The sequence below is a fragment of the Haliotis cracherodii genome, unplaced genomic scaffold (genome assembly GCF_022045235.1).
Source record: "Haliotis cracherodii isolate W230 unplaced genomic scaffold, xgHalCrac1.p SCAF_9, whole genome shotgun sequence".
Lineage (NCBI taxonomy): Eukaryota > Metazoa > Mollusca > Gastropoda > Lepetellida > Haliotidae > Haliotis > Haliotis cracherodii.
In genome coordinates this window covers 39,157,402-39,184,729 of record NW_027266343.1, presented here as the reverse complement: position 1 = coordinate 39,184,729, position 27,328 = coordinate 39,157,402, and the positions used below count along the sequence as shown (strand labels likewise).

At 44.7% G+C, this 27,328-nt stretch overlaps 1 protein-coding gene across 1 annotated transcript; it reads right to left on the bottom strand.

The window, feature by feature from the left end:
• LOC139453426 (mitochondrial proton/calcium exchanger protein-like) lies at nt 1-26,637 on the bottom strand. Its single transcript, XM_071235118.1, has 13 exons — nt 26,495-26,637; nt 26,263-26,338; nt 25,022-25,499; nt 22,676-22,819; nt 21,522-21,659; nt 13,463-13,666; nt 11,359-11,610; nt 9,597-9,746; nt 7,471-7,576; nt 6,479-6,648; nt 2,939-3,198; nt 2,063-2,204; nt 1-1,335 (listed from the first exon to the last, which is right to left on the bottom strand). The coding sequence occupies exons 1-13, from the start codon at nt 26,541-26,543 to the stop codon at nt 1,159-1,161; spliced, it is 2,346 nt and encodes a 781-aa protein (XP_071091219.1). The 5' UTR covers nt 26,544-26,637; the 3' UTR covers nt 1-1,158.
• Nucleotides 26,638-27,328: the final 691 nt, after the last annotated feature.

Sequence of the window (27,328 nt, the reverse complement as noted above, 5' to 3'; positions counted from 1 at the left end):
CCGTTTTAGTCGCACCATGAGACCTGTACATGCATGATATGTTATGACCATTTGGGATAGTAGATGTTCTTTGTTAACTTCCATCCCTGTTACTAGAAGAATAGGGCTCTATATCCTGGCTATATGAGATCAGCAATAATACCAGTTGCATGTCTGCACACCACTAGTTTCCATGGTTACCGATGCATCACAACTATGCTCGACACATCATGTTTTGATTCCTCTCACAATTTTAACATGAAGTCTCTAATATGTTTCCCATTTAACTTCTGGGAAAAAAATGACTGTCAAATTGCCACACATACAACATACGACTCTAACTTTAACATGCTTCCAGCATTATGTCACAAGTATGTATTCTTCTATATCTAATATTTTCATCTGTTCCAGCAGTAATGAACACCACTAAACAACAACATAAGAAAAATTCAGTATTCATACAAATTGTTTAGGCAAAAGTTGACATAATTTTCACAATATTAGGGACCAGTCATTTATAGGGAGGATTGGGGCAGAAGGAATTAGGGGAAGGTCACCAAAAAACATGCCAGCCAAGGGGAGGGTCATAAAAAATTACACACATATTTGGGAAAGGGTCATGATAAAAATGTACAAGGACATGGGGAGGGCTAACCATAAATCTTACAAGCATTAGGGGAGATTCATAATTTTCAGTACATTAGTGCATCAAACACCTCCGACCCACCAAACCCCTGTAATAAATGACAGGTCCCTCAGCACTCCATGAACACCTATGTCACAATCAATTCTGTTCATAACTACCAATATCAATCCTTATCTTCACCTATATCTCATAATCAATCTTCAGATTCATCTCATAAATATACATCTAACTAATGACGAGAATGCACATTTCTAATCTGGCAGACAATCAAGTCCTTCATGGCCAGAGGGTGATCAAAAAGATGGATTCAGGCACATGCCATACAGAATTTCCATGGATTCCAGAATAAGCAAGTGCTTTCTACAATTTCTCAACAAATTGTTCAAGCAACAGAGGCTCTAACCAAGGCAATGCACTGGTACACGCATCTCTCCTTGCTGTTCTCACAGGGTCTACAGGGGCTGCAATCCTATGCGTTTACTTCATTGTTTCATATATCTGTAGAAGGAATGGGATGATACAGACTGTAACCACTATTGCTGCTGCTGTTGTTGCTGTTGCTCTGTGCCCTGCTTCGTGTTCTCCTTTTCCTCCTTTTCACGTCGCTTCTCCTCCTCCTGAATGACGTCCTCCTGTCTCAGCAGCTCAAGCATCTCCGTCACCTGGGACTTGTTCAGCTTCACATTCTCCCGCCCTAGTGTCTCAATCACCTGGAACAGTCAGATACTAGAAACTACTGCCTTGTTGGGATGCTCGCCTGCTGAGTAGGTCACACTGATTCCCTTATATCCATCTCCTAGTACCACCATTTGACAACATCCTCATCTCCTAGTAACACCATTTCATTTCATGAAGACACTCAACCCGTTTGGTCGGTTCTTATGACAAGTAAAGGTTCACCCGTCCTAAACCTCAATCTCCATGGCGGGGAAGGATTTAGGTTCGGTCGGTGATTATGTGCATGTTTGATCAGGTTGATGCTAGTCATACTCCATGCTGTCAACCACACATTTTGAGGCTTATATGTGTGTTTGTTTGTTTGTTGTTTAACGCCACACTCACCAATATTCCAGCTATATGACGGCGGTTTGTAAATAATCAAGTCTGGAACAGACAATCCAGTGATTGATGTCATGAGCATTGATCTACGCAACTGGGAAACGATGACATGCATCAACCAAGTCAGCGAGCCTGACCACCTGATCCCGTTAGTCACTCTTTACAACAAGCATAGTCGCCTTTTATGGCAGGCATGGGTTGCTGAAGACCTATTCCACCCGGATCTTCAAGGGTCGGCTTATATGTAACTGATGTACAATTTATGGTGAAATATTAAAACATACCATTCCTGGTAGAAAAACATAAGTTTTAGTTCAGGTCCATTTCAATATTGAATAAAGTGCTTAATAAACTGTTGCCGCCACTGCTGCTACATACCTTGAGAGCATCATTGATGTCGATGATGCCATCCATGTCCTGGTCCAGCACCTCCACGATAGTCTGCAGCTTGGTCTCGTCTGGCACCTTCTGGATCCGCTTCAGTGCAAGAACCATCTCATTGATGCTGATGATGGTGTTCCTGACAAGTAAAACAATGGATTAATATGAGCATTATTGGTATGAGTAAGTGAGTTGGGTTTATCGCCGCTTTGAACAATATTCCAGTTATAACACAGCGTGTCAGCTTAAGGTGGTAGGAAAGTCCGAAGTGATGCAGGTCTGAGATATTTACCACTTCAGTGAAACCCACGAGCACGGGTATGGTGCTGACAAACCTACAAACATAATTGGGATGAACAAGGATTCAAACCCATAGTCACACTTTTTTGGCCTGCACAAGGGACACAACTCTGCACTGCGAATTGCCACCCATGCCCCAGTATGGGTATGAGGAGTGTGTTAAACATAAAATGGTATTCACTTAGATCTCAATCATGATAACTTTGGGACTGTATAGATCAAGGGGAGATAGCTCAATATAATTCAACATCAATAACATTCAAAACCACTGGTCAAATTATGACAAAGTTGTCCCATCCAATGATATCAAGGTCCATGCTGACATATGCAAAATATTCTAGTCTTCGATCTGTTTATGTAACAAATTCATCAAATTCTGTGATCACCTTGAAAAATGATGGAGCCTGCCCCCACCTCAACTCAATGACTAACAATCCCTAACACGTGTTCTGACTCCTCATCTGCAATTTCCTCGAGTGTCTTCTGGAGACTACAATCCATATCACCTAAACTCTACAACCACTAGCAATTCCAAAAATCCCTAGTAACAAACACAAGATGAAGTGTACTGACTTCTCCTCTGCAATCTCCTTGCGTATCTGCTGCAGTCGCTCGTCATCCTTCTGCTCCGAGGTCCACTTCATCCTGACCTGCTTGACCTCCAACTCCTCCTGAAACTTCTGCTTCTCCTTGTGGAGTCCTGAGATCACGTCGTCCAGCTGGGAGATCATCTTACTCACTCGCTTCGTCAGACGCTGAGCAGCCTTGGATTCGCGAAGATCCTCCTGAGGTCTCCCAGATGCCAGAATGACACTCTTCAAGTCTTCCAAGTCCTGATGATAAATAAAAGTAAACTCCACATTTCAATCACCTACAGATGGCATAACATCACATATTATCCGTAAGGTTACAATGATCGTGTGTAATAACTTTCTGATATTTACACATGTGCATATTTGTGATTCTCAATGCTGATTGGTCAGCCACATGACGTCACAGTGCTTCATTGTTGAGAAAAACACAATATGACAGCATCCATTGTTCAAGATGTCACACATCAATTACAATACATCATCTGAATAATGAAGTGCAGTTTGTAAGGATGGCATTTCATACATTTTTCTTTACTTACTTTCTTAAAATGTAATACATAGGATAGCCTCCTTGAAACTCAGAATTATGGATTAACTGTTCCTCCTGAATGCATGCTGTAAGTTCCTTGCCTTAATTAAAAACCATACATTCACACAGGACATAATTCCTTGTAGCTCGTTGGCCATTCTCCATATACATGTATTCACAAGTAGCAACACTTTAGCAACATCATCCTGGAAACGGACACCATGAAAGGGTTTCTTCATAAATTGTTACAATGTAGGAATCAGGTCAGAAACATCTACATGATGATCAAATACTTTAAACACAGGGTTACCATATTGTCCATTACAAGCCATGAAAGAGGGGTATAATGAATTCTCCCCCCACCTCTTGAACCCTCTTGAACCCTGAGAATCCCTGTAATGATGATCAGTGCTACAAATACAGGGTTACCCTTGTGTTTCTTATTTGCTATGAAAGGCTGGTGGACACCAAATTCCTGCATCCCCTCACCCCCAAATCCTAAAACTGATACCCCACCTACACATCACTGATGCCCGACTACACCCCAACGATGCCCCACCAACATCCCAATGTGACTCTTCAACAACACCCCATCATCACCCCACCAACACCTCCAAGTGACTCCCCACCTACACCCTAGACTCCCCACCTACACCCCACCAACACCTCCAAGTGACTCCCCACCTACACCTCCAAGTGACTCCCTACCTACACCACACAGACTCCCTACCTACACCCCACAGACTCCCCACCAACACCTCCAAGTGACTGCCACCTACACCTCCAAGTGACTCCCCACCTACACCTCCAAGTGACTCCCCACCTACACCTCCAAGTGACTCCCTACCTACATTTCCAAGTGACTCCCCACCTACACCTCCAAGTGACTCCCCACCTAAACCTCCAAGTGACTCCCTACCTACACCTCACAGACTCCCCACCTACACTTCCAAGTGACTCCCCACCTACACCTCCAATTGACTCCCTACCTACACCCCACAGACTCCCCACCTACACCTCCAATTGACTCCCTACCTACACCCCACAGACTCCCCACCTACACTTCCAAGTGACTCCCCACCTACACCTCCAAGTGACTCCCTACCTACACCCCACCAACACCTCCAAGTGACTCCCCACCTACACCCCAGACTCCCCACCTACACCCCACCAACACCTCCAAGTGACTCCCCACCTACACCTCCAAGTGACTCCCTACCTACACCACACAGACTCCCTACCTACACCCCACAGACTCCCCACCAACACCTCCAAGTGACTGCCACCTACACCTCCAAGTGACTCCCCACCTACACCTCCAAGTGACTCCCCACCTACACCTCCAAGTGACTCCCTACCTACATTTCCAAGTGACTCCCCACCTACACCTCCAAGTGACTCCCCACCTAAACCTCCAAGTGACTCCCTACCTACACCTCACAGACTCCCCACCTACACTTCCAAGTGACTCCCCACCTACACCTCCAATTGACTCCCTACCTACACCCCACAGACTCCCCACCTACACCTCCAATTGACTCCCTACCTACACCCCACAGACTCCCCACCTACACTTCCAAGTGACTCCCCACCTACACCTCCAAGTGACTCCCTACCTACACCCCAACAACACCTCCATGTGACTCCCTACCTACACCCCACAGACTCCCCACCAACACCTCCAAGTGACTCCCCACCTACACCTCCAAGTGACTCCCCACCTACACCTCCAAGTGACTCCCCACCTACACCTCCATGTGACTCCCTACCTACACCCCACAGACTTCCCACCTACACCCCACAGACTCCCCACCAACACCTCCAAGTGACTCCCCACCTACACCTCCAAGTGACTCCCCACCTACACCTCCAAGTGACTCCCTACCTACACCACGCAGACTCCCCACAACACCTCCAAGTGACTCCCCACCTACACCTCCATGTGACTCCCTACCTAAACCCCACAGATTCCCCACCAACACCTCGAAGTGACTCCCCACCAACACCTCCATGTGACTCCCTACCTACATCCCACAGACTCCACAGCTACACCTCCAAGTGACTCCCCACCTACACCTCCAAGTGACTCCCTATCTACACCCCCAAGTGACTCCCTACCTACACCCTACCGACACCCCACCAACTCTCCACCAAAACCCCAACAAACACCCACCCCCATGTGACTCCTCACCAACACCCAACCGACATCCAACCAACTCCCCCATGTGACTCCTTACCCACACCCCACCAACACCATCCCCAACCAACTCCCCCATGTGACTGCTTACCAACAATCACCAACACCCCCACTACCAACTCCCCCATGTGACTCCTTACCCACACCCCACCAACAACGACCCCCACCAACTCCCCCATGTGACTCCTTACCAACAATCACCAACACCCCCTCTACCAACTCCCCAATGTGACTCCTTACCCACACCCCAACAACTCCCCAATGTGACTCCTTACCAACAGCCACCAACTCCCCAATGTGACTCCTTACCAACAGCCACCAACACCACCCCCTCTACCAACTCCCCCATGTGACTCCTTACCCACACCCCACCAACACCACCCCCCACCAACTCCCCCATGTGACTCCTTACCAACAATCACCAACACCCCTTCTACCAACTCCCCCATGTGACTCCTTACCCACACCCCACCAACACCAACCCCCACCAACTCCCCCATGTGACTCCTTACCAACAATCACCAACACCCCCTCTACCAACTCTGCCATGTGACTCCTTACCCACACCCCACCAACACCCCCTCTACCAACTCCCCCATGTGACTCCTTACCCACACCCCACCAATACCTATCCCCACCAACTCCCCCATGTGACTCCTTACCCACACGTCACCAACAACCTACCAACACCACCCCAACACCATCCCACCAACTCCCCCATGTGACTCCTTACCAACATCCCACCAACACCACCCCCCACCAACACCCCACCAACACCCCCCCATGTGACTCACCTCCTTGTACTCCTCCACCTCTTCCTTGAGATCCTGGAGTTCTTCTTTCTCGATGTTCAGCTGCTTCTGTTCAGCAATCTCCTCCAGAGCTGATTCAATCTCTTCCAAGTCTTTAGTTGAGATCTTCTCCTCCTCTGGTTCTTCCATGGCAGGAGCCATGTCCTTCAGCTCTGGGTACGGCAACACAGCATCAGTCATCATCATCAACATAACTCTAACACAAACAACCATGAAACTACATGCATGTGTGGAAAATACCTTGCAGTTATATATCAGTATTTGGGATATGTTACATTGGCTGTTACCGCCAAGATGAGATCTGACTGATTCACGTGATCTTGATAAATAAAACTATGTATCCTGTCTGGAAGGGAAATTTCTGAGGAGGAGAAGAAATCTCTTACATCCTGTGTCGAAAAAAACAGGCTGTATGTGGATTTCGGAGCGGGCAATTAAATCTCATTGTCAAGTGACACAGCACAAATTAACCTCAGCTCAATCAAACACTTTATTCTATCAATTATCACTTTGTTTTAATTCTTTAAAGTGGGAGACTGAAACATGTCAGTAAGATAAATTTGTTGTAACAGTATCACTCGGAGTATATGTGGTTTTCTGTGTCCCACATTAGCATGATTAGATTTTATACCACTCGCCTTAGGCTGGAGGTACAATGTATAATTCCTAATGTGGGACCATATAAAACCATATACGCCCCCTGTGATAAATGTGTCAATTTTCACATCCTGACATAATTGCCAAAGACGAAAGGTGAAACTATTCTTAAAATACATGGCATTTGGGAGGAGTTAAACTTGACCTGGAATCTTTTACGTTATTTTGTAAAAAATAATTCTCATCTAAAATGCTACGGTATGGGAGTTACGATCTACTTAGCACTACAAAAACATGGTGGAATGGGGCCTTAACGATGTATAATTACAAATCAACTGTAACTGAATGTTAGAGATCATCGCAAGCTGCTTCCTCACCTTCTCCAGGCTTGACATCGAGAATGGCAGCTTCATCACGGAGCACATCCTTCGTGTCCATAGCAGTCTGTGCCGCCAGTGCTTCAGCAGCCTCACGCTCCAATTGCTAAAACATACAACCTTGTTACAGACCCACAATCATATTGCTGTTCACACCACGCTCTAATTGCTGAAACATACAACCTTGTTATATAACCACAATCATATTGCTGTTCACATCACGCTCCAATTGCTGAAACATACAACCTTGTTATATAACCACAATCATATTGCTGTTCACACCATGCTCCAATTGCTAAAACACACAACCTTGTTATATAACCACAATCATATTGCTGTTCACACCACGCTCTTATTGCTGAAACACAACCTTGTTACAGACCCACAATCATATTGCTGTTCACATCACGCTCCAATTGCTGAAACATACAACCTTGTTATATAACCACAATCATATTGCTGTTCACATCACGCTCCAATTGCTGAAACATACAACCTTGTTATATAACCACAATCATATTGCTGTTCACACCACGCTCCAATTGCTGAAACATACAACCTTGTTATATAACCACAATCATATTGCTGTTCACACCACGCTCCAATTGCTAAAACACACAACCTTGTTATATAACCACAATCATATTGCTGTTCACACCACGCTCCAATTGCTAAAACATACAACCTTGTTACAGACCCACAATCATATTGCTGTTCACACCACGCTCCAATTGCTAAAACATACAACCTTGTTATATAACCACAATCATATTGCTGTTCACACCACGCTCCAATTGCTAAAACATACAACCTTGTTACAGACCCACAATCATATTGCGGTTCACACCACGCTCCAATTGCTGAAACATACAACCTTGTTATATAACCACAATCATATTGCTGTTCACACCACGCTCCAATTGCTAAAACATACAACCTTGTTATATAACCACAATCATATTGCGGTTCACACCACGCTCCAATTGCTAAAACATACAACCTTGTTACAGACCCACAATCATATTGCTGTTCACACCACGCTCCAATTGCTAAAACATACAACCTTGTTATATAACCACAATCATATTGCTGTTCACACCACGCTCCAATTGCTAAAACATACAACCTTGTTACAGACCCACAATCATATTGCTGTTCACACCACGCTCCAATTGCTAAAACATACAACCTTGTTATATAACCACAATCATATTGCTGTTCACACCACGCTCCAATTGCTAAAACATACAACCTTGTTATATAACCACAATCATATTGCTGTTCACACCACGCTCCAATTGCTAAAACATACAACCTTGTTACAGACCCACAATCATATTGCTGTTCACACCACGCTCCAATTGCTAAAACATACAACCTTGTTATATAACCACAATCATATTGCTGTTCACACCACGCTCCAATTGCTAAAACATACAACCTTGTTATATAACCACAATCATATTGCTGTTCACACCACGCTCCAATTGCTAAAACATACAACCTTGTTATATAACCACAGTCATATTGCTGTTCACATCACGCTCTAATTGCTGAAACACAACCTTGTTATATAACCACAGTCATATTGCTGTTCACACCACGCTCTTATTGCTGAAACATACAACCTTGTTACAGACCCACAATCATATTGCTGTTCACATCACGCTCCAATTGCTAAAACATACAACCTTGTTATATAACCACAATCATATTGCTGTTCACACCACGCTCCAATTGCTAAAACATACAACCTTGTTATATAACCACAATCATATTGCTGTTCACACCACGCTCCAATTGCTAAAACATACAACCTTGTTATATAACCACAGTCATATTGCTGTTCACACCACGCTCTAATTGCTGAAACACAACCTTGTTACAGACCCACAATCATATCGCCCTTAACCTCACCTTGAAATTTGTGAGGTGGTTTATTTGTAAAAAAAAATATCTGTTCACAAAACTTTAGCAACATCAAAACGCATGCCGGATATTTTGAAAAATAATGTCTTTTGAGTAAAATCATTAATTTTAACGTCAGAAACAATAATCGAACCCCCCACTCCCCCAATTTTCAGTGTCCAAGCTGCTCTTAACAACGGACCAAAGATCATCATCACCTTGGCCTTGTCCAACTCCTCTTCCTCCATCTGTGCCTGCTTCTCCTTCTGGATGGCCTCCTCCTCGTGCTTGATGAGGTCCAACTTCGTCTTGTTGTCGACTTTGTCTCCGCTCAACTCGGCCACCTTTAGCTTGGCCTCCTCCGCAGCCTGCAACACACAGTACATTAACATACAAACACCATGATCTGGACAGCACACGGTACATTAACATACAAACACCATGATCTGGACAGCACACAGTACATCAACATACATACACCATGATCTGGACAGGACAGGCAATCAAGTCATCACTGCTGGATCATCTACATCTTGTTGTTTCCTATACACTACAAAGTAAGGTCGGCGGTATTACCAGAATACTGGTAAATTGAGGTTCATTCTTTCCATGATACTTATCACAATATCATGTTTTAATGCTCGGTACATCGAGCGATTTTTATCGGGTGTTTAGTGTTATACACTTGCCAAATACATGTACATTCGAAATGTTTCCGTAATTCCAAAATGCAAGTTCACATTCTGGAATTCTTCTATGGCAGTGGTGTAACACCAAGTCATCACATACCCAGAGCATGCATCCGTACATATGTATTGAATGAGTAAACATTATGCTGTTGCAGCATCTTGTTTTGTTCCATGTATGAACTTCAATCCCTGCATTGATGTTGCAAATTGCTTCTTAATTCAAAATTTTGAACTATACAATATATTGTGATACGTATCGCAATACGGCCTTGTGCATTGTAAAATATTGTGACACACTTTAAACATCAAATACCTATCCCTTCTACAAAGAGTGCAGAGATTCTCTGAGCCCTGTTAAGATAAAATTCGAGGTTTATGCTGACGGCCTGAACTGTTTATATACGACAGATATATTTTTCCTGAATTTAATTGCCCATAATTAAGGGTGTTTATAACACACGCGTGCGTATTATACACGAATAAATAAGTCTTGTGAACATTGATCAATTGGAAGGGGTGCTAATTGGGATTGTTCACTTGACAATATATTAGCAAATATCACAGTGGGCGCTTATTAGAGCAGGGCGCTTATTACGTCGAATACGGTAGTAACAAAAACCTCCTTCAGAAATATCAAATAGTTACAATTGACACAAACATGTACATCTTCACACAATCTCATTAAAATCCGACCTTAGTTCTCGCTACCGCTAAACAAAGATCTGAAGTCATCCCATTAGGGGTCACATCAGAACGACCTTTCATCAGACCAATCAGAGCGTCATTTACCAGATCATGAAAGTGACAGTCGGAATGTCATTTCTAGTCATACAACCTCGAAAACATTAACACGGGATATTCCGAACGATAGTTACGGGTTTAACGACTGAATTCATACAATCTTGACCATCTATTAGCCATTCCAGAAAGTTCTTTTATTCAGGTTTCAAATTTGTAATCAAGAATTTGTCAAAATATGTTTCGAAGCGTAGTCGCCAATTTGAAATTAGTGCCGTAAAGCACGAGAAAGCTGCCTTCTGATTGGTCATTCCATTGGTCGGTCAAAGTTCGCGCAAGGTCGGTCTGGCGTGACCCGTAATGGGATGTCCTCAGATCTTTGTTTAGCGGTAGCGAGAACTAAGATCTGATTTTAATGAGATTGATCATCACAGAATTACTAGTACCCAAATCCTATAAACATATTCACATCCAACTGGTCTACATATTTCAACCATAAGTTATCCACAATCTGATCCAGGGAAAAATGACATGGCAGCAATGCTGAACTGACCGGTGTGTCGGAGAGAGTCGAGATTGTAGCCTCCAGTTGCTGAGTCGTGGACAGGGTCTCCGGGAGATACAGGGCACGTGATAGCAGCAACAGTGATGTTGGGATCTTGTCATTAAGGTGAAGGTCAAGCCATTGCTGCAGCTGCAAACCGAGTCTTTTTTCAGACACACCCAAGGCTCGCATTCCCCTTGCTCGGCAGGCCACCTGCAGTTCGGTCACTGATAGACTCTCAATACCATCTTTGATGATCATCTGGTAGGAATAAAGGAGTAGAAGACAGTGATGACGAAACAGAAAGTACATGCTGTAGAAGTCGCACAGAAGGTTAAAAATTGCAACACTCAAAATTGCAACATTATACAAGACAGAAACTAACACCAGTGAAGGCTAGAAGAAACGTTAAAGGGTGAGTGGAATGTGAAAGGACATTAGCTGTTCTGGGTAGATCCTCCACCGTGACAATTATTTCTGTCCTGATTTATTCCACTTTCAGGGAGGAAGCAGGAAATATGATAAAATTTAATGTCCCACCGGCGATTTGTTTTATTTCAGAGTAAGCAATATACCAGCTATCATGGCAATAGTTGAATCTGGGATAGACAAACTTGTGATTGATAGCATAAACAGCTATTCAGTCAATTACAATAACTCACAAACAACCACACATTGTGGCCACCAGATCCTCACTGGTGAACCTCATGAACGTCACTTTAAACCCAACTCCAGTATTCTAGTTATGTCATTGCATGTCAGCTTGATGTAGGAGCAAAGCCTGAAACATCTTCCCGAGGCAAGTGAGTTAACTGACTATAAAAGTCCAGTTTCCACCCTTGCCGAACTAGGCTGGTCTTATGGAGTTACATTTTGGCTGGACTAACGAGTCTATGCTTAGTCCAATCATAATCGCGCACTGAAATTGAAATCCGGTTCGTAAAGTGTCATGCAGATTTCGGTCGACTGCAGGATTTGCAAAGTATGTGCACAGCTAACTTGTGTCAACAGATATTTTCTATATCTTTTCATGTTTTTAATCAAGGTGCTCACGTGATTTGATGCACTTCGTTAGGTAAGACTCATTTTATCACAATATAGATCTTGATTATCGATCAGATCGTCTTGACCGGGCGCCACCGTTTTGTTTGAAACAAATGCAAGTGATACGAGAGGTTGAATCTGATTGGTCAATGGAGAGGCATAGAATGGACATAACTCGTAATAGCCACTGGTGGCACTACGATCGAGCCCAGGAATTCCAGCCTAGTTTGGCAAGGGTGGAAACTGGACTTTTAATGTCAGTTAACTCTCTTGCCTCAGGAAGATGAGCCTGAAGTGATTCAGTCCTAAGATGTTCCCACTTTGGTGAAACAAACCTACAAACATAATCAGGGCAAACCAGGATTCAAACCCACAATCATAAGTTTCTGGCGTGCCCAAGGGATGCAACTCTGCACGGCAAAATGCAGTACCTTAAACCACTGGGCCACCCATGCCCCCACCTGCTCAAGAATCCCTTGCAGTGAATTCTTGTCAGTTACAGCATGAATTTACTTGTGATTCAAACTGTAGTGAGAAGTCTTTAAAAGGTCACATGACCACCTCCAGTAAGCCAAAATATTGTAAAGCTGAGTTCAGATTCTCTTCCAGCCCATGTGTCTAGTTTAGTATTAAATTGCAAGTGCTGTCTAAAAACAGCAACTTGACACTACCTAGACTGGAGAGGTCTCCATTTTATTATAATATCATGTAAGTGATGTGTTAAATAACCTAAAACTACAAACAAACACAGAAGATGACAAAGTCCCCCCCAGGCCACACAATAGCAAAAGGCAGCACTGGTAAATACATGTACCAAGTTTGGATGAGAAATCTTTCACGATTTACAAGTTATGCGACGGACGGACAGATAGACCAGATGATGACTATATCCCCCCGCATTATATGCCTGGGGGGACAAATGTTACAAAGTTCTTAATCTGAAATTTAATATAATTTGCAATACCAACTCATACAGACTTTCATGCATTTGGAAATAAAGCTCAGATGTTTCTTTCTCTTATTTCACAGTCATATAGGAGACAGGGACTGCTTCCAATCTAGACTGTACCTTGTCATCAGCCTTGAGTTGCCTGAGTTTCAGCTTGAGCTGGAAGCGGAGCAGGGCGTCGGTGCCGATGGGGGTGATACTGAGGACACGACACAGCGCCTGCAACTGCTGGTGGGACAGGTTGTCCAGCGTCATCTCGTCCTCAAACAGCTTCGAGAACTTGATGATGTCATCTGTGCTTGGTCGGATACCTTCACTTCGAATCTGGTAAATAAATATATCAAAATCAGACATTCCTGTCAAAGTCCCGCCAAAATGACCAAACATCTTGGTTTACAAAGCAACAATGAATGAGTGAGTATGGTTTAACGCCGCTTTTAGCAATATTCCAGCAATATTACAGCAGGGGACACCAGAATTGGGCTTCACACATTGTACCCATGTCGGGAATCAAACCTGGGTCTTCGGCTACCCGACCGTCCCTACAAAGCGACAAAACCATACCTAAGAGAACATTGTAAAAGAACCATTTCATCAAACGATATAATACCAGAGTATTAACCCAACTTCTTAACATCTGATGACTCAAACAGTCCGAAAAAGTATTTTTTAGAGTAAAAATATCATTTATACTTTTTATGACTCATACTAAATGCTTATCTCTCTCTAGTTCCCAACGATAGTGGAAACTTCCTGAACTGTGTTCCCGTTAACAGAAAAACAGCTCACCCGAACACACCCCTGCCCTGCACATGTACACCATTGTACTCATTACTCTCTCATTTCCTTTATCTAACGGCCAAAACACAGGGTAAGAGGGGATGGCTGGGTGGGCGCATTAGTGTAAAAGTCAGGATAAGTATAAATGATATTTTTTATATAAAATTTAGTAAAATCTAAATATTTTTTACATTTGTATACTTATCCTGCATTACTCCGTATTGCATTTACTGCTGTCTTTGACAGAGTGACGAACTGTGTGAGATCCAGCTGCTGAAGAAAGTTGTCCCAACCAGCTCAGGAGGCAGCGCCCTCTCACAGTCGGCACGTGACCCGGAAGTCATGACGTCACACAAAAACACATAACTGCTTTAAACATAACATCTGAAACTTCGTGGGGAGGTAGCGTAGCGAAAGGGAGGGCACTTAGACTTCGTAATGCAGGATAAGTATACAAATGTAAAAAATATTTAGATTTTACTAAATTTTTTAACTTATCCTGCATTACTCCGTATTGCATCTTTATCAGACGGCATGGCCGGTGGGCATACCTGCAGATGTGAACCATATTAAACCCTCGTCAAGGTCCGATGAATCCGCACCGCATACAAGTGATGACCGGAACATCTACGACCATTCCTGTCTTCAGGAAACAAGAGTCGATGCAAAAACGAAACGCCCGAATAGGTAATCGAAATACAATGAGGCGTGTTGCCAAAATATATAACTTACCGAAGAGCGAAAGCGAAACGCAGTAGATCCCCTCTAATCTGAGGCGATAAACACCAGAGAGTTCGACGGGCCCCGCTCGGGGAATCGAAGAATCAGCGGCGTCGGCGGCAAAATCGACGACCAATCCCAAGAGCGAATGCGAAACGCAGGATAGCCCTCTAGGCTGGAGGCAAGGAACACCGGTGAGGTCGACGGGCACCGCTCAGGTATCAGAGAAGCAGCGGCGTTGGCGTCGGCGCCGGTGTCCACATCTACTACCATTCCTGTCGTCAGGAAATGAGAGTTGATGCAAAAAGTAAAACCCGGAAAGGTGACAGCAATAGAATGAGTCGGGTAACCCAAAACTAAAACTGACCTAAGAGCGAATGCGGAACGCAAGAGATCCGTCTCGTCTGGGGTGATAAACACCAGAGAGGTCGACGGGCCCCGCTCAGGGTATCGGAGAATCAGTGGCGTCGGAGATAGATGACCTGTTGGGCTACAACCAGGGACCAAAACTGTGAACGCCGGCGACAACTTTCAAGGCTACATCACGGAAGTAGTGGTTGGTGAAGGCGGTGTCCGATCGCCACGAACAGGCTTCCCTGAACGACTGGATGGAACAGTATACCGTGAAGAACCAGTGTAAATACGATCGCCCTGATCTCATTTTATTTCAGGTGATAGCCTTTGGGGGGAGGGTCCAATCCGGCGGCTCATAAGCTTTAAGGATGACCGTCCGGAGCCACAGGGAAAAGAATTCCGGCTGACCAACGACTGCGACGAAGGGGAGACCGGCAGAAAAAGGTGTTTCCTAGACTTGCGGCAGTCTTTAGATCGTAGAATAACCTTCAGTGCCCTTACTGGGCATAATGACGCTCATCCTCATCCTCGGCACCCACACTGGACGAGGGGGGAGGGGACAAGGAATGATCTATCAGGCTGTCCTGGGAGTTGAGTCTTTACGCTGACGTCCCAGTACGGTCCATGATGAACGGCGCCCTGGGTACCGCATTCGAACCGGGCACGGGAGACGTCGAGGGCGTGCTGTACATGGACTCGAGCGGCAGTAGTCAAAACCAGTAGAAACACCCGTCTTCTACTTAAGGTCGTAGAAGGAAGACGAGGGGAGTGGTTCGAAGGGCGTTGAAGACCACATTCAGATCCAACGCAGGCGGTCCGAACTTGGCCTTCAGGTCTTCAAGACTGAACGAGCGCAGCCAGGCCCGTAGGTCGGGAATTTTCGTCTTTCTCCGATCGTCCGGGATGGCCAGAACGGAGTAGATGGCGACCAGGTGTGTGGGGGTGGTTAGCCCTTCAACCGACGGGTGCTACGCAAGTACAGAAGGAACTGATCCAGGATCTGCGGTGACGCTGTCATCGGATCCTGGTGTTTGTCAGAACAAAATGCCTGGAACAAGCATCATTTATCAGCATACAGTCCCCCTGTAGATGGACGGTGGGCTGAAGCAATAGCCTTGGTCGCTCTAGCCGAATAGCCCTTGGCTTTCTGCAGGTGTGTCAGGCGTGCAGACGATAACATGCGGGTATGAGGGTGTGGCAACAGACCGTGTGGATGGAGCAGAAGGTTGGACCACACCGGAAGTTCCAGGGGTTGTCTCTGGGTATGTTTCGGAGGTCGATAACCCAACTTCTGGCTGACCAATAAGGCGAGACCAAAGTCAATGGCAGGGGTCGAGTGGCCTGGATCTCTGAAGAACCATGGGAGGGAGAACCGGAGTCGGAAAAGCGTACACGCGTAATCCTTCTCAGGAACGATGGAAGGCTTCGACTGCCACAGCGGTCGTATCCGGCACAGGTGGAATGGAAGACGACAGCTGGCCACATTCAGATATGAGGCAAACAGATCTAGGGTTGGGGTGTCGACCGTTTGACATATTCTGGCCCGAGGCGCCGGAGAGCGTTAGGCGTCGGAGAGCTTGAGGCGCCTGGAACGCCGAAGATGGTGATTCTCGGGGGCGCCGGTCGAGTTTGTAGCGCCGGGAGAGGGGCGAGTACTCTGGGTCCGCAAACACCACACTACGGTGACGTCGTCAGTGGACACGATCAACAGGGCGTGACCGAGAAAGCACTGTCAGCAAGCGACGTCCTGGATAAGCCTTTATCTCGAGGCTGTTGCTGTGCCAATGGTGTTGATCTCTGGATCACAGGTGGTCACAATGTGGGCTGGTGTGGGCCACTAGCCACTGACAAGGTGGCAGGGGAGGTAGTCAGCAACAGGGGTCTGCGATTGCGTACCGTCGGTACGATTCGGAAAAAGGTGTGATCGCCTGCGAGCCAACCTCAAGTAGACGAAGTAAACCAGCTTCACAATCGACCGCCGGGGCATCGACGTAACCGGGTAGTAGGAAGTCGAGGCAATATGGCCATTGCACGAAGTAATGAGATCGTTTTCATCCCTGAAGCGGCGTATAAGTACTCCTGTTCTTATATCGAGGTGACGATGGAGGACGACAACACGATACGAGGCAGGTATGCAACAGGGGTCAGTGGGACGGCCGAGGGACTTTAAGTATCAAATCGACACTGTGTCCGGTAGTCAAGGCGGAAGATAGGAAGGTGTCGTAGTCGAAAAGATCAAACCGGACGAAGGAAGGCGATCTTTTCCATCCCTTGAACGCCTATAGGCGCTATCGTTCTTACAGCGAAGGGTTGATGAAACAAGGTTCCTCGTGACAGCCGTGTTGGTAGAGGAGGTCTATTGTTTCCAACATCCGAGCATGGATGGACTGCGACAGGCGCCTGGTTGAGTGGTAGCACCAAGCGTACAGGTAGACATGGAAACCAATCTGTAGAAATACATGGCACCCCTTGCCATGGTAAGTTGACCTAATTCCGGTCGGAGTTGTTGACAGTCCGAGTACTTGACACGTGACATGTAAATCACACTGCGCAGTAGCCGAGAAAACCGCCTTGGAGTCGGAACTGAGGTGCAAACTCCACACACAGACAATCCTCAATGAACTGCGTGAGAGACGATCAAGTGGTGTACCCGAGTTTTGCGATAAAACACGGAACCCCATGGGCGTCGTGGAAAACCCGGTGAGCGCCGAGGAAGAGTCTCTTTCAGGAACGCTGGCGCTAGGGTAGGGTAGAACAGCGATGGTGACGGCGATGTCGACGAAGTAAACTCTTTGTAAGTGGATGTCGTCGTCGAATCTGATACAGACGCTGTTCACATGACGCTCTGATTCGATGGAAACCCGCAGGTCATCTCTCCGGAATCATAGCGCTTTAAACGACGGGATTATGGATAACGTCTCAGTGGGCAAGTTGAATCAGACCAACTGTCTATTGGTTGAAAAGATTCCACCCAGGAACGAAGTAGAACGATAGTCACGATCCCGAAGACCGACGGGAGAGTAGCGACAGGAGCGGCGACAGTTGTTTCACCATGCTTCTCCGTGTGACGAGTTATGAGACGGCAGCAAGAGAAGAGGGCAGTGGCGCCGGGGAGGCGATTGCCGATGGTGCCCCTTAAGCCGCAGTAGAAGATCGGATAGTCGGCTCGTTGATCTGAGCTTGATAAAGCTTGTTGATCTGGGCGCCGGAGGTCATCTTAGGCGCCGGATATATCATAGGCGCTTCTTCCGTAACTCTTGAGGCGCCGGAGTAGTCAGAGGCGCCAGAGACATTAGAGGCGTCGAAGATCATGAGATCAAAGACCTTAGAGGCGCCGGGAGCGCCGAAGACATCAGAGGATGCGGAGGCGCCGGAGCGCGGAGACATCAGAGGCGCCGGGAATGCACGAGGCGCCGAGACATCAGAGGCGCCGGGAGCGCCGGGAGCGCCGGGAGCGCCGGGACATCAGAGGCGCCGGAGGCCCCGAGACATCGGAGGCGCCGGGAGCGCCGAGACATCAGAGGCGCCGGAGGCGCCGGGAGCGCACGAGGCGCCGAGACATCGGAGGCGCCGGGAGCGCCGGAGGCGCCGAGACATCAGAAGCGCCGGAGGCGCCGGGAGCGCACGAGGCGCCGAGACATCAGAGGCGCCGGGAGCGCACGAGGCGCCGAGACATCAGAGGCGCCGGGAGCGCCGGGAGCGCCGGGAGCGCCGAGACATCGGAGGCGCCGGGAGCGCACGAGGCGCCGAGACATCAGAGGCGCCGGGAGCGCACGAGGCGCCGAGACATCGGAGGCGCCGAGACATCGGAGGCGCCGAGACATCAGAGGCGCCGGAGGCGCCGGGAGCGCACGAGGCGCCGAGACATCAGAGGCGCCGGGAGCGCCGGGAGCGCCGGGAGCGCCGAGACATCGGAGGCGCCGGGAGCGCACGAGGCGCCGAGACATCAGAGGCGCCGGGAGCGCACGAGGCGCCGAGACATCGGAGGCGCCGGGAGCGCCGGGAGCGCCGGGACATCGGAGGCGCCGGAGGCGCCGGGAGCGCCGGGAGCGCAGGGACATCAGAGGCGCCGGAGGCGCCGGGGGCGCCGTGTTGATGTGGTGGTGTTGGAGACCGTGAACGGTCGTATGTCGTGCCAGGGGAGGCAGACTCTACGTTGGGAGCGCTGGAGCCGCCGGTGGAGTAGGAGACCGTGAACGGTCGTATGTCGTGCCATGGGAGGCAGACTCTACGTTGGGAGCCGCCGTTGGTGCTGGGAGCACTGCGAAGCTCCGCTGAGCGCTGCTGCCGTCAACGTAGGTGGGGGTCGACGAGCACGTTGAGCGAGGTGTGTCCTGGATACTCGCATGAGCTGAAGGATCACAGCGACGAATGACTGCAACATCGGCACTGCCTTGTGAAAGTACAGGGCGTCGTACAATCACGGCAGAAAGGGGCGGCCCCGACCAGATTTGTTCCCGCGGCAACAAGTGCAGCGAGGCAGAAAATCTGGAATTTAAGCAAAACATAACTATGTGGCAAAGCCACAAAGTGCGGGAAGCATAATGTGATTCAGAAACTTTGTATTTCAATGAAGTTTATGAGATCAAACAATGACGCTAAAAGGTAGCGAAAAAGCATAGCTTTAAGCAAACACATAACCATGTGGCCAATCACAAAGTATGGGAAGCATAATGTGATTCAGAAACTTTGTATTTCAATGAAGTTTATGAGATCAAACAATGACGCTAAAAGGTAGCGAAAAAGCATAGCTTTAAGCAAACACATAACCATGTGCAAACACGTAACCATGTGGCAAAACCACAGAGAACGGGAGACATAATGTAACTCAAAAACTTCGTATTATATTGAAGTTTATGAGAAGAAACAATTACGCTGAGAGGTAGCGAAAAGGCAAGGCTTTAAGCACACCAAAACAACATACATAAATGTAATGTATTACCCAAGCCAAAGAGAGAATTCAAAACGCAGAACACGACATTACGTGGCCACGTGGTGAATGGCCAAAATGGCGGGAAAGAAAACAAAATGGCGGGAACAACATTGCGCCCGTAAATTACTGTGACGTGAGCCACAGACGAGCGATAAACGTTACAATTTACGAATGGGAAGACCCTAAGGTCACGGCCCATAACAGGTAACAATGTAGCAGCATATAATGAATGTAGAAACACGCAAAATATAAAAAACAAATAATAAGCTTTAATTTCCACAAGGGATACACAGTACGTCCGTCCGTGGAGGTGACAAAGCAGTTATGTGTTTTTGTGTGACGTCATGACTTCCGGGTCACGTGCCGACTGTGAGAGGGCGCTGCCTCCTGAGCTGGTTGGGACAACTTTCTTCAGCAGCTGGATCTCACACAGTTCGTCACTCTGTCAAAGACAGCAGTAAATGCAATACGGAGTAATGCAGGATAAGTTAAAAAATACATATTTTACCTTATCCTGACTCATACTAATTGCTTGAATCCCACAATAGGTGGTGGGTTCCACCTCTGTCTGTGGTTCAGAACAAGACCTGTTCAATTAACCCCTTGAGAATGTGATATTCGTCTTTGTATCCATGTGGGGTACCACCTCCTTCTTGTGAAAGAGAGGAATAAATCTTATAGATTTGGTGGATTTAGTCACGTTTGTTGAGGAAAACGATTTTTCCTGCTTACGTTAAACAATTGTAATGTTAAGAGAAGGTCATAAACTTAACACAATCGTATTACGTAGTAAACGTAGTGGTTGAGTACTTGCAGAAAATCTTCTGGAAGGCACTGTCAGTCGTGCAACTACCAATGGTCCAAATTGATAACATCGAGCAACATCTTGTGGAATGATTAGTGAAGACAGTATCTGATCTCCAGAAACAGCCTTCCATTATCGTCAGAAGCGCTAGAGTAGATGCTATGGCTCTAACTTCATGTGGATTGGATGCTGATGATAAATGCTCTCATCAAGAAGAAGATGGTTGTTCTGGAGACTTCTGCTGAACTATTCCTGGATAATGGAATGAACCCTCTTCTCAACCTTTGTGTTCTGAAGCATGTCCTTAAGAGACAGATATGCAATACTCGAACTGTGCATGTCTGCAGTGCAACTGAGAGAGTGACGAGTACACCAGCTTGGTCACATGTTTCCTGTGCACATGCACAGGCCAGGGGTGCATTCGGATGAGCTGTTTTTCTGTTCTACAGGAACACAGTTCAGGAAGTTTCCACTTCGGAAATAGAGAGAGATAAGCAAGTAGTATGAGTCAGGATAAGGTAAATTAAGTATACTGACTCCATAAAACAATTCAGATCCATGATGATCCAAGTGCAAGCTCAACTTACCTTGTTCATGAAGTCTGAGAACTTCTGGACCTTCTCTCCAGAGGACTTCTTGCCCTGGAGAGCACTCTCGTTGACGGTGTCCTGGAGGAACTTTGCCATCTCCAGCTTCACCTTCAGCTGTTTCTTCAGCTTCTCTTGCTGCAACACATGGACAAACTTATCTACAAGCTGCTGATGGAACCTACCTGACAGTAAACCTTCTGCCTACACATGCCAAGAGATCAGGGCCTCGTTCCATGAAGTGATCTTTAGTGCTATGGGCAGAATTCACTGACTTTCTAGTTGCTGTAATAAAAATCTCGTTCCCAAATTTCAGTTTAAGAACACGTTTGGTTCCCTTCCCACCAAAGAGCATTTACATAACAACAGGAAGCCTGAACCATTATTTCCAGTATTCCCACTGGCTTTTGAAACTGTCTGTCCTGGTGGACTGGCAACTCTAAAAATTACCAGTCCCACCTAATTTTTGTCAGTCCCAACTTTCAACAAATAAAGAAAACATATGAAAATTACCTGGTTTTAATTCCTTCATCATCATGTTCAATGCAATGACATCATCTTGGAAGTAACTTAGTTAGATCTACACGTCATTCACACAAAGTTCAGTCAAAATTTTCTCCTTTTTGTTTTAATAATTAGAGACTAAGTTGCTACAAATATATATTTAACCTTGAAGCAAAGCGAAATGTTATTTCCTTGCACTAAAAAATAAACAAGGGGAAACCCTGATGGTAACAGACAAGTTGACTTCATTTAAAAAATATTCTTATATGAATAAAGCTGATGTTTTATTCAACAACTCAGATTTATAAGGTACTTTAAGGTCAATCAAATTCCCTTTTTGCAACAAGTGAGTGGTTTTGGGATCTACTAAGGAATCCCTTCAGATAGGAAAGCAAATGAGAGACACATTACAAGACAATGATTTAACTTACATCCTCATACTGACCATGCAACAAAATAATAATGACCGTTTGACAATCAAATAATACCAAGATGATTTAAAGGAAATACTACATTTGTAACATAGTATTTGTAACTAATTTCCTGCCAAAAGGTTTGTTATAAATAACATATTTGTGTATTACATAAAAAGTTTGGCACCAATAATATGGGTAGTGATAGTCAAAAAGACACCCTTCTGTATGCTTCACCTCTTTGTTCTCTTCCTTGAATGTACTAGGCAGCATGCTTGGGAAAAGCTTGATGGCCACTGGCAGCAGAAACTCCATGAACGGAACCAACAGGAACACCAAAAACGGCACCAGTCGGAACAGGTCAGCTGTGGTGCGGACAAGCTAGAAGACATTAATGTAAATTTTACATTAAATTGTATATTTCTATACTTTTCCTTTCTCAAACTATGCATTTCTTCCTTCTTCTTTCAATCCTATGTGGAAACATGCTTGAACAGAGTTTTCAGCAGCTAAAAACAAATCACCCGAACACACCCCAGCATCACAATGGTCACCACCCTCACTATAATCCTGAGCATAGTGTTCCCGTTCCTGTTCTTTCATACTACATATCCTGAAAATAGCAAATAAACTATTGCTACAATGTCATACGTGAAAACATGCAATGCATATTATACTCGATTTCATGCTGTTACATCCATCTATTATATAGGGATCATATCGCCTGTTATGGTGTGTTTTCTTGCTCACGAGTTCTTGTCTTTATGACTCTAGGCAGTCTTATAGATTATTTTTTTATCACTGTTCAGCACCAGCTTCCTCGTGTCTGTCTTACAGTTTTAGTCTATACAGCCTTGGGTATCTTCGCCCCACCATGGGATAAATGCATAGTGTGAGATAGGATAAGTTTAAAAAGTTGTACATTTTACATTAAATTGTACATAATCCTATCTCACACTGTATAGGCCTTCCTGACCATCACTCCATCACTGCTCCTCTTGCCTGTTAGCTCTGGGAAAGAGAATGATGTGGCAGGGGTCATCACATGATCAGGTCGTGTAGATCGCTATGCACAGGATTTGTTTATCCAATTTGTTTGGGTGCTGTTGCTGGGATGTTTTCGGGTGATTTGTTTTCAGCAGCTGGAAATTTTGTTCAAGCACGTTTCCACATAGGATCGAAAGAAGAAGTAAGAAATGCATAGTTTGAGATAGGAAAAGTATACAAATAAGCAATTTAATCTAACATTTACAATTATGTCTTGAAGCTTGTCCGCACAACTGCTGACCTGTTTCGAATGGTGCCGTTCTTAGTTCCGTTCATCGAGTTTCTGCTTCCAGTGGCCATCAAGCTTTTCCCATGCATGCTGCCCAGGACATTCAAGGAAGAGAACAAAGAGGTGAAGCATACAGAAGGGTGTCTTTCTGACTATCACTACCCATATTATTGGTAAACAAGGGGAAACCCTGATGGTAACAGACAAGCTGACTTCATTTGAAAAATATACTTATATGAATAAAGCTGATGTTATATTCAACAACAAAGATTCATAAGGTACTTTATTTGCTGGTCAATCAAATTCCCTTTTTGCAACAAGTGAGTGGTACTAGGGATCTATTAAGGAATCCCTTCAGGTACAAAAGCACATGGGAGACGCATTACAAGACAATGATTTAACTTACATCCTCATACTGACCATGCAACAAAATGATAATGACCGTTTGACAATCAAATAATACCAAGATGATTTAAAGGAAATACTACATTTGTAACATAGTATTTGTAACTAAATTCCTGTTAAAAATAACATATTTGTGTATTACATAAAGTTTGGCACCAATAATATTGGTAGTGATAGTCAGAAAGACACCCTTCTGTATGCTTCACCTCTTTGTTCTCATCCTTGAATGTACTGGGCAGCATGCTTGGGAAAAGCTTGATGGCCACTGGCAGCAGAAAATCCATGAACGGAACCAACAGGAACACCAAGAACGGCACCAGTCGAAACAGGTCAGCTGTTGTGCGGACAAGCTACAAGACATAATTGTAAATGTTATATTAAATTGTTTATTCAAGTTTTTTGTATACTTTTCCTATCTCAAACTATGCATATCTTACTTCTTCTTTCAATCCTATGTGGAAACGTGCTTGAACAAAGTTTCCAGCTGCAAAAAACAAATTGCATTTCCCCATAGGCTCGAAAGAAGGAAGAATTGCATAGCGTGAGATAGGATAAGTTTAAAAACTTATTCGTATTCAGTATCTATATTTCTTAATTAAAATATTTTTCTCAAATGGGGCAAAATCATCTTCCTCACAGTTTTCCCAATGTCTAGATTGTTTTAGGGGGGAACTGTTGACAAATTGGTCATATAGGGCCTAACATTTAAAATCCAAATGCGTGAGCGAGGATTGTCTTACATCACATTTAGCATTCTTCTAGCAATATCTCAGCAAGGGACACCTGAAATGAGCTTAACCCATTGTACCCATGTCGTGAATCGAACCCGGACCTTTTACTGACTAATATCCACAAGAGCATTGAAAAACATGCAAACATATCATTCCTGAGTACGACTGTACCTGTCTGTGTTCTCTCCGCGTTAAGCTTTTCCCATTGAGAATGGTCCACACCATCCTGGCAGCGATCTTTATATCTATGAACAACAACCTAAACCCATGGTAGTAATGTCTACACTCTGCTACAAATCTTTGCCACAAAGACTTCTTCACCACCACCACAGTCTCTTCTACTGGTTTCTTAGCAACATCAGTGGCCTCCTCTTTCAATGCTTTCACAGTCTTTTCTACTTTCGACTCTTCTTTGTAAAATAATTTAGTGGTATGTAATCGTCTATAAATCACATTATTATGGAACGCAGACAGGCTACTAAGATCCAGGGAAGAGCCTATGAGATATCTTGATTTGTAGTAGCTAGAGTCTTGATGGGAATCTAGCTTGTATTTTGTTGAAAGAACATAGGCAGCTGGGTGAATCTGTGATAGTAATCTTTTGCTGTTTGCTTCAGTCTGTACTTTAGCCACAGTCATCAGATAACTCCTGAAAATAGCATACAACATACAATGCTGATACTTGTCATAGAGTAATGCAATGGCAAAAAAGATAAGTGACAGGTATTTTAACCAAGCTCAATTATGAACAACATATTAAAACTATAATTTCAGTCAATTTCTAACCAAGAAATCAATCATTTTCATACAGCATTTGCTGATAACATAGCAAATATCAGTATCATTTAACAGTTTTGCTATTTCCCATTTTGTGTCCCATTTTCAATGTTTATGGGTCGTTTGGATATTCAATTTCAAGGTTTAACCATATTTAACCACAGAAAAGCAAGCAGGGTAATTTTGTCTACTTATTTTGAGCTTTATCCCTCTATTTTTCAAATGGTGTTGCTGTCATGCGTGGCTTTATCCGATGTTTATTAGAAGCTTCAAACAAACATGGCGGATATGTGTTGCTAAAAAGCATGTGTACCAAATTATTTCTATTTACATGAACATGACAAACACGAGGAAGTATAAAGAGAAATAAAGCACACTGTCTTATCATTATTATCATTATTATTATTATCTTGTGACATCAGTACGCCTTATGTCATCATGTTCTCATCTTCATCATTAGGTTTTACAACTGTTATATTTCTTTCCTGAACGTTGTCTGAAACACACATAAAGACGAAAACAGGACATATCAAGTAGGTAAGACACTTGTTAAAAAGATGACGTTTCCTCATTCGGCTACCGTAGGCATATATGCCTAACCGTAAGTTACGTCATGACGAGTGACTGACACTAACCTCTTTGAGTTCGAAATCATGTGTGAGCGAGTATGGCACCGACAAACACAAGGCCGTCGATGACAGGTCTTTAGGCCTGCAAAGAAATCAAAACGTGCAAGAAATGTCATTAATATAACCGCGATTATAATCACATTGAGGCTAACTGCTGCCATTGCAAGCGTTGTTTTGATTTGGAGCAACTGTCTACCGGTTGATAAAACACGAACCTAAATTTTTCATCATCGCTTACCATAGTTTGCTGCCCTTGGTAGGGTACTTGTTATCACCCGATACGACATTGTGCACCTCTAGAAACAGCATATCATGTAAAATAATTCAATGTCATTCACAGCTGACCGACACACTTTCCACAAATCTTCATGGTGTCGGCCATCTTCGTGACCTCGAAGGTCATTCGTATGCATGCTGGGAAAAATAGGAATACGCACAAATCGTGTTTTTATTAACAATGCCTATCTGTTACGTTGATGCCACTAAATACACACTCTGACATTATGAGGACAATTATAAAGATTCCTACATTTTATGGACGAAGGAGTTACCCCCCTTTAACTTTGTAAGACTTGCTCAAGTCTTTTATTAGAAAATATTAAAAGTAGATAAATAGTCTGGGTTCTGGTTCAAGCTTATGAATAGGCAACCTATTTATCATTCTACACATTGTTATATTATTTTATAGAGAGAGAGAGAGAGAGAGAGAGAGAGAGGGATGGGTGGATGGATGGATGGATGGATAGATAGATAGATAGATAGATAGATAGATAGATAGATAGATATTTATATTTGGCAAAAAATAAATAGATAATAAATAAAAAAGATCGAAATAACTGTACTTTTGTAGATGATTTTTAATCAGAACAATGGAAATAGCAGTATAAAAAAAATTATGTTACAAAAGACCATACCATAAAAGATCCAGCGACGTATGTAAGGAGGTGTTAATTGACATTTATATAAAGACAGCAGTGGGGATTAAGGGTCCTGCCTGAAGGGGGCTTATGATTGGAGGGGATACACTGAATGTTTGCTGTATAAACTAAACAGAAAAAAAGATAGAATTTCT

Excerpts from the sequence above, each read along its gene's own strand:
- LOC139453426 (XM_071235118.1), bottom strand. The coding sequence starts at position 26,543 with ATGTCGTATCGGGTGATAACAAGTACCCTACCAAGGGCAGCAAACTAT. Across the intron at positions 22,820-25,021 it reads CGCGGAGAGAACACAGACAG|CTTGTCCGCACCACAGCTGA; the intron begins GTACAGTCGTAC and ends AATGTCTTCTAG. Across the intron at positions 9,747-11,358 it reads CGACTCTCTCCGACACACCG|GCTGCGGAGGAGGCCAAGCT; the intron begins GTCAGTTCAGCA and ends TGTGTGTTGCAG.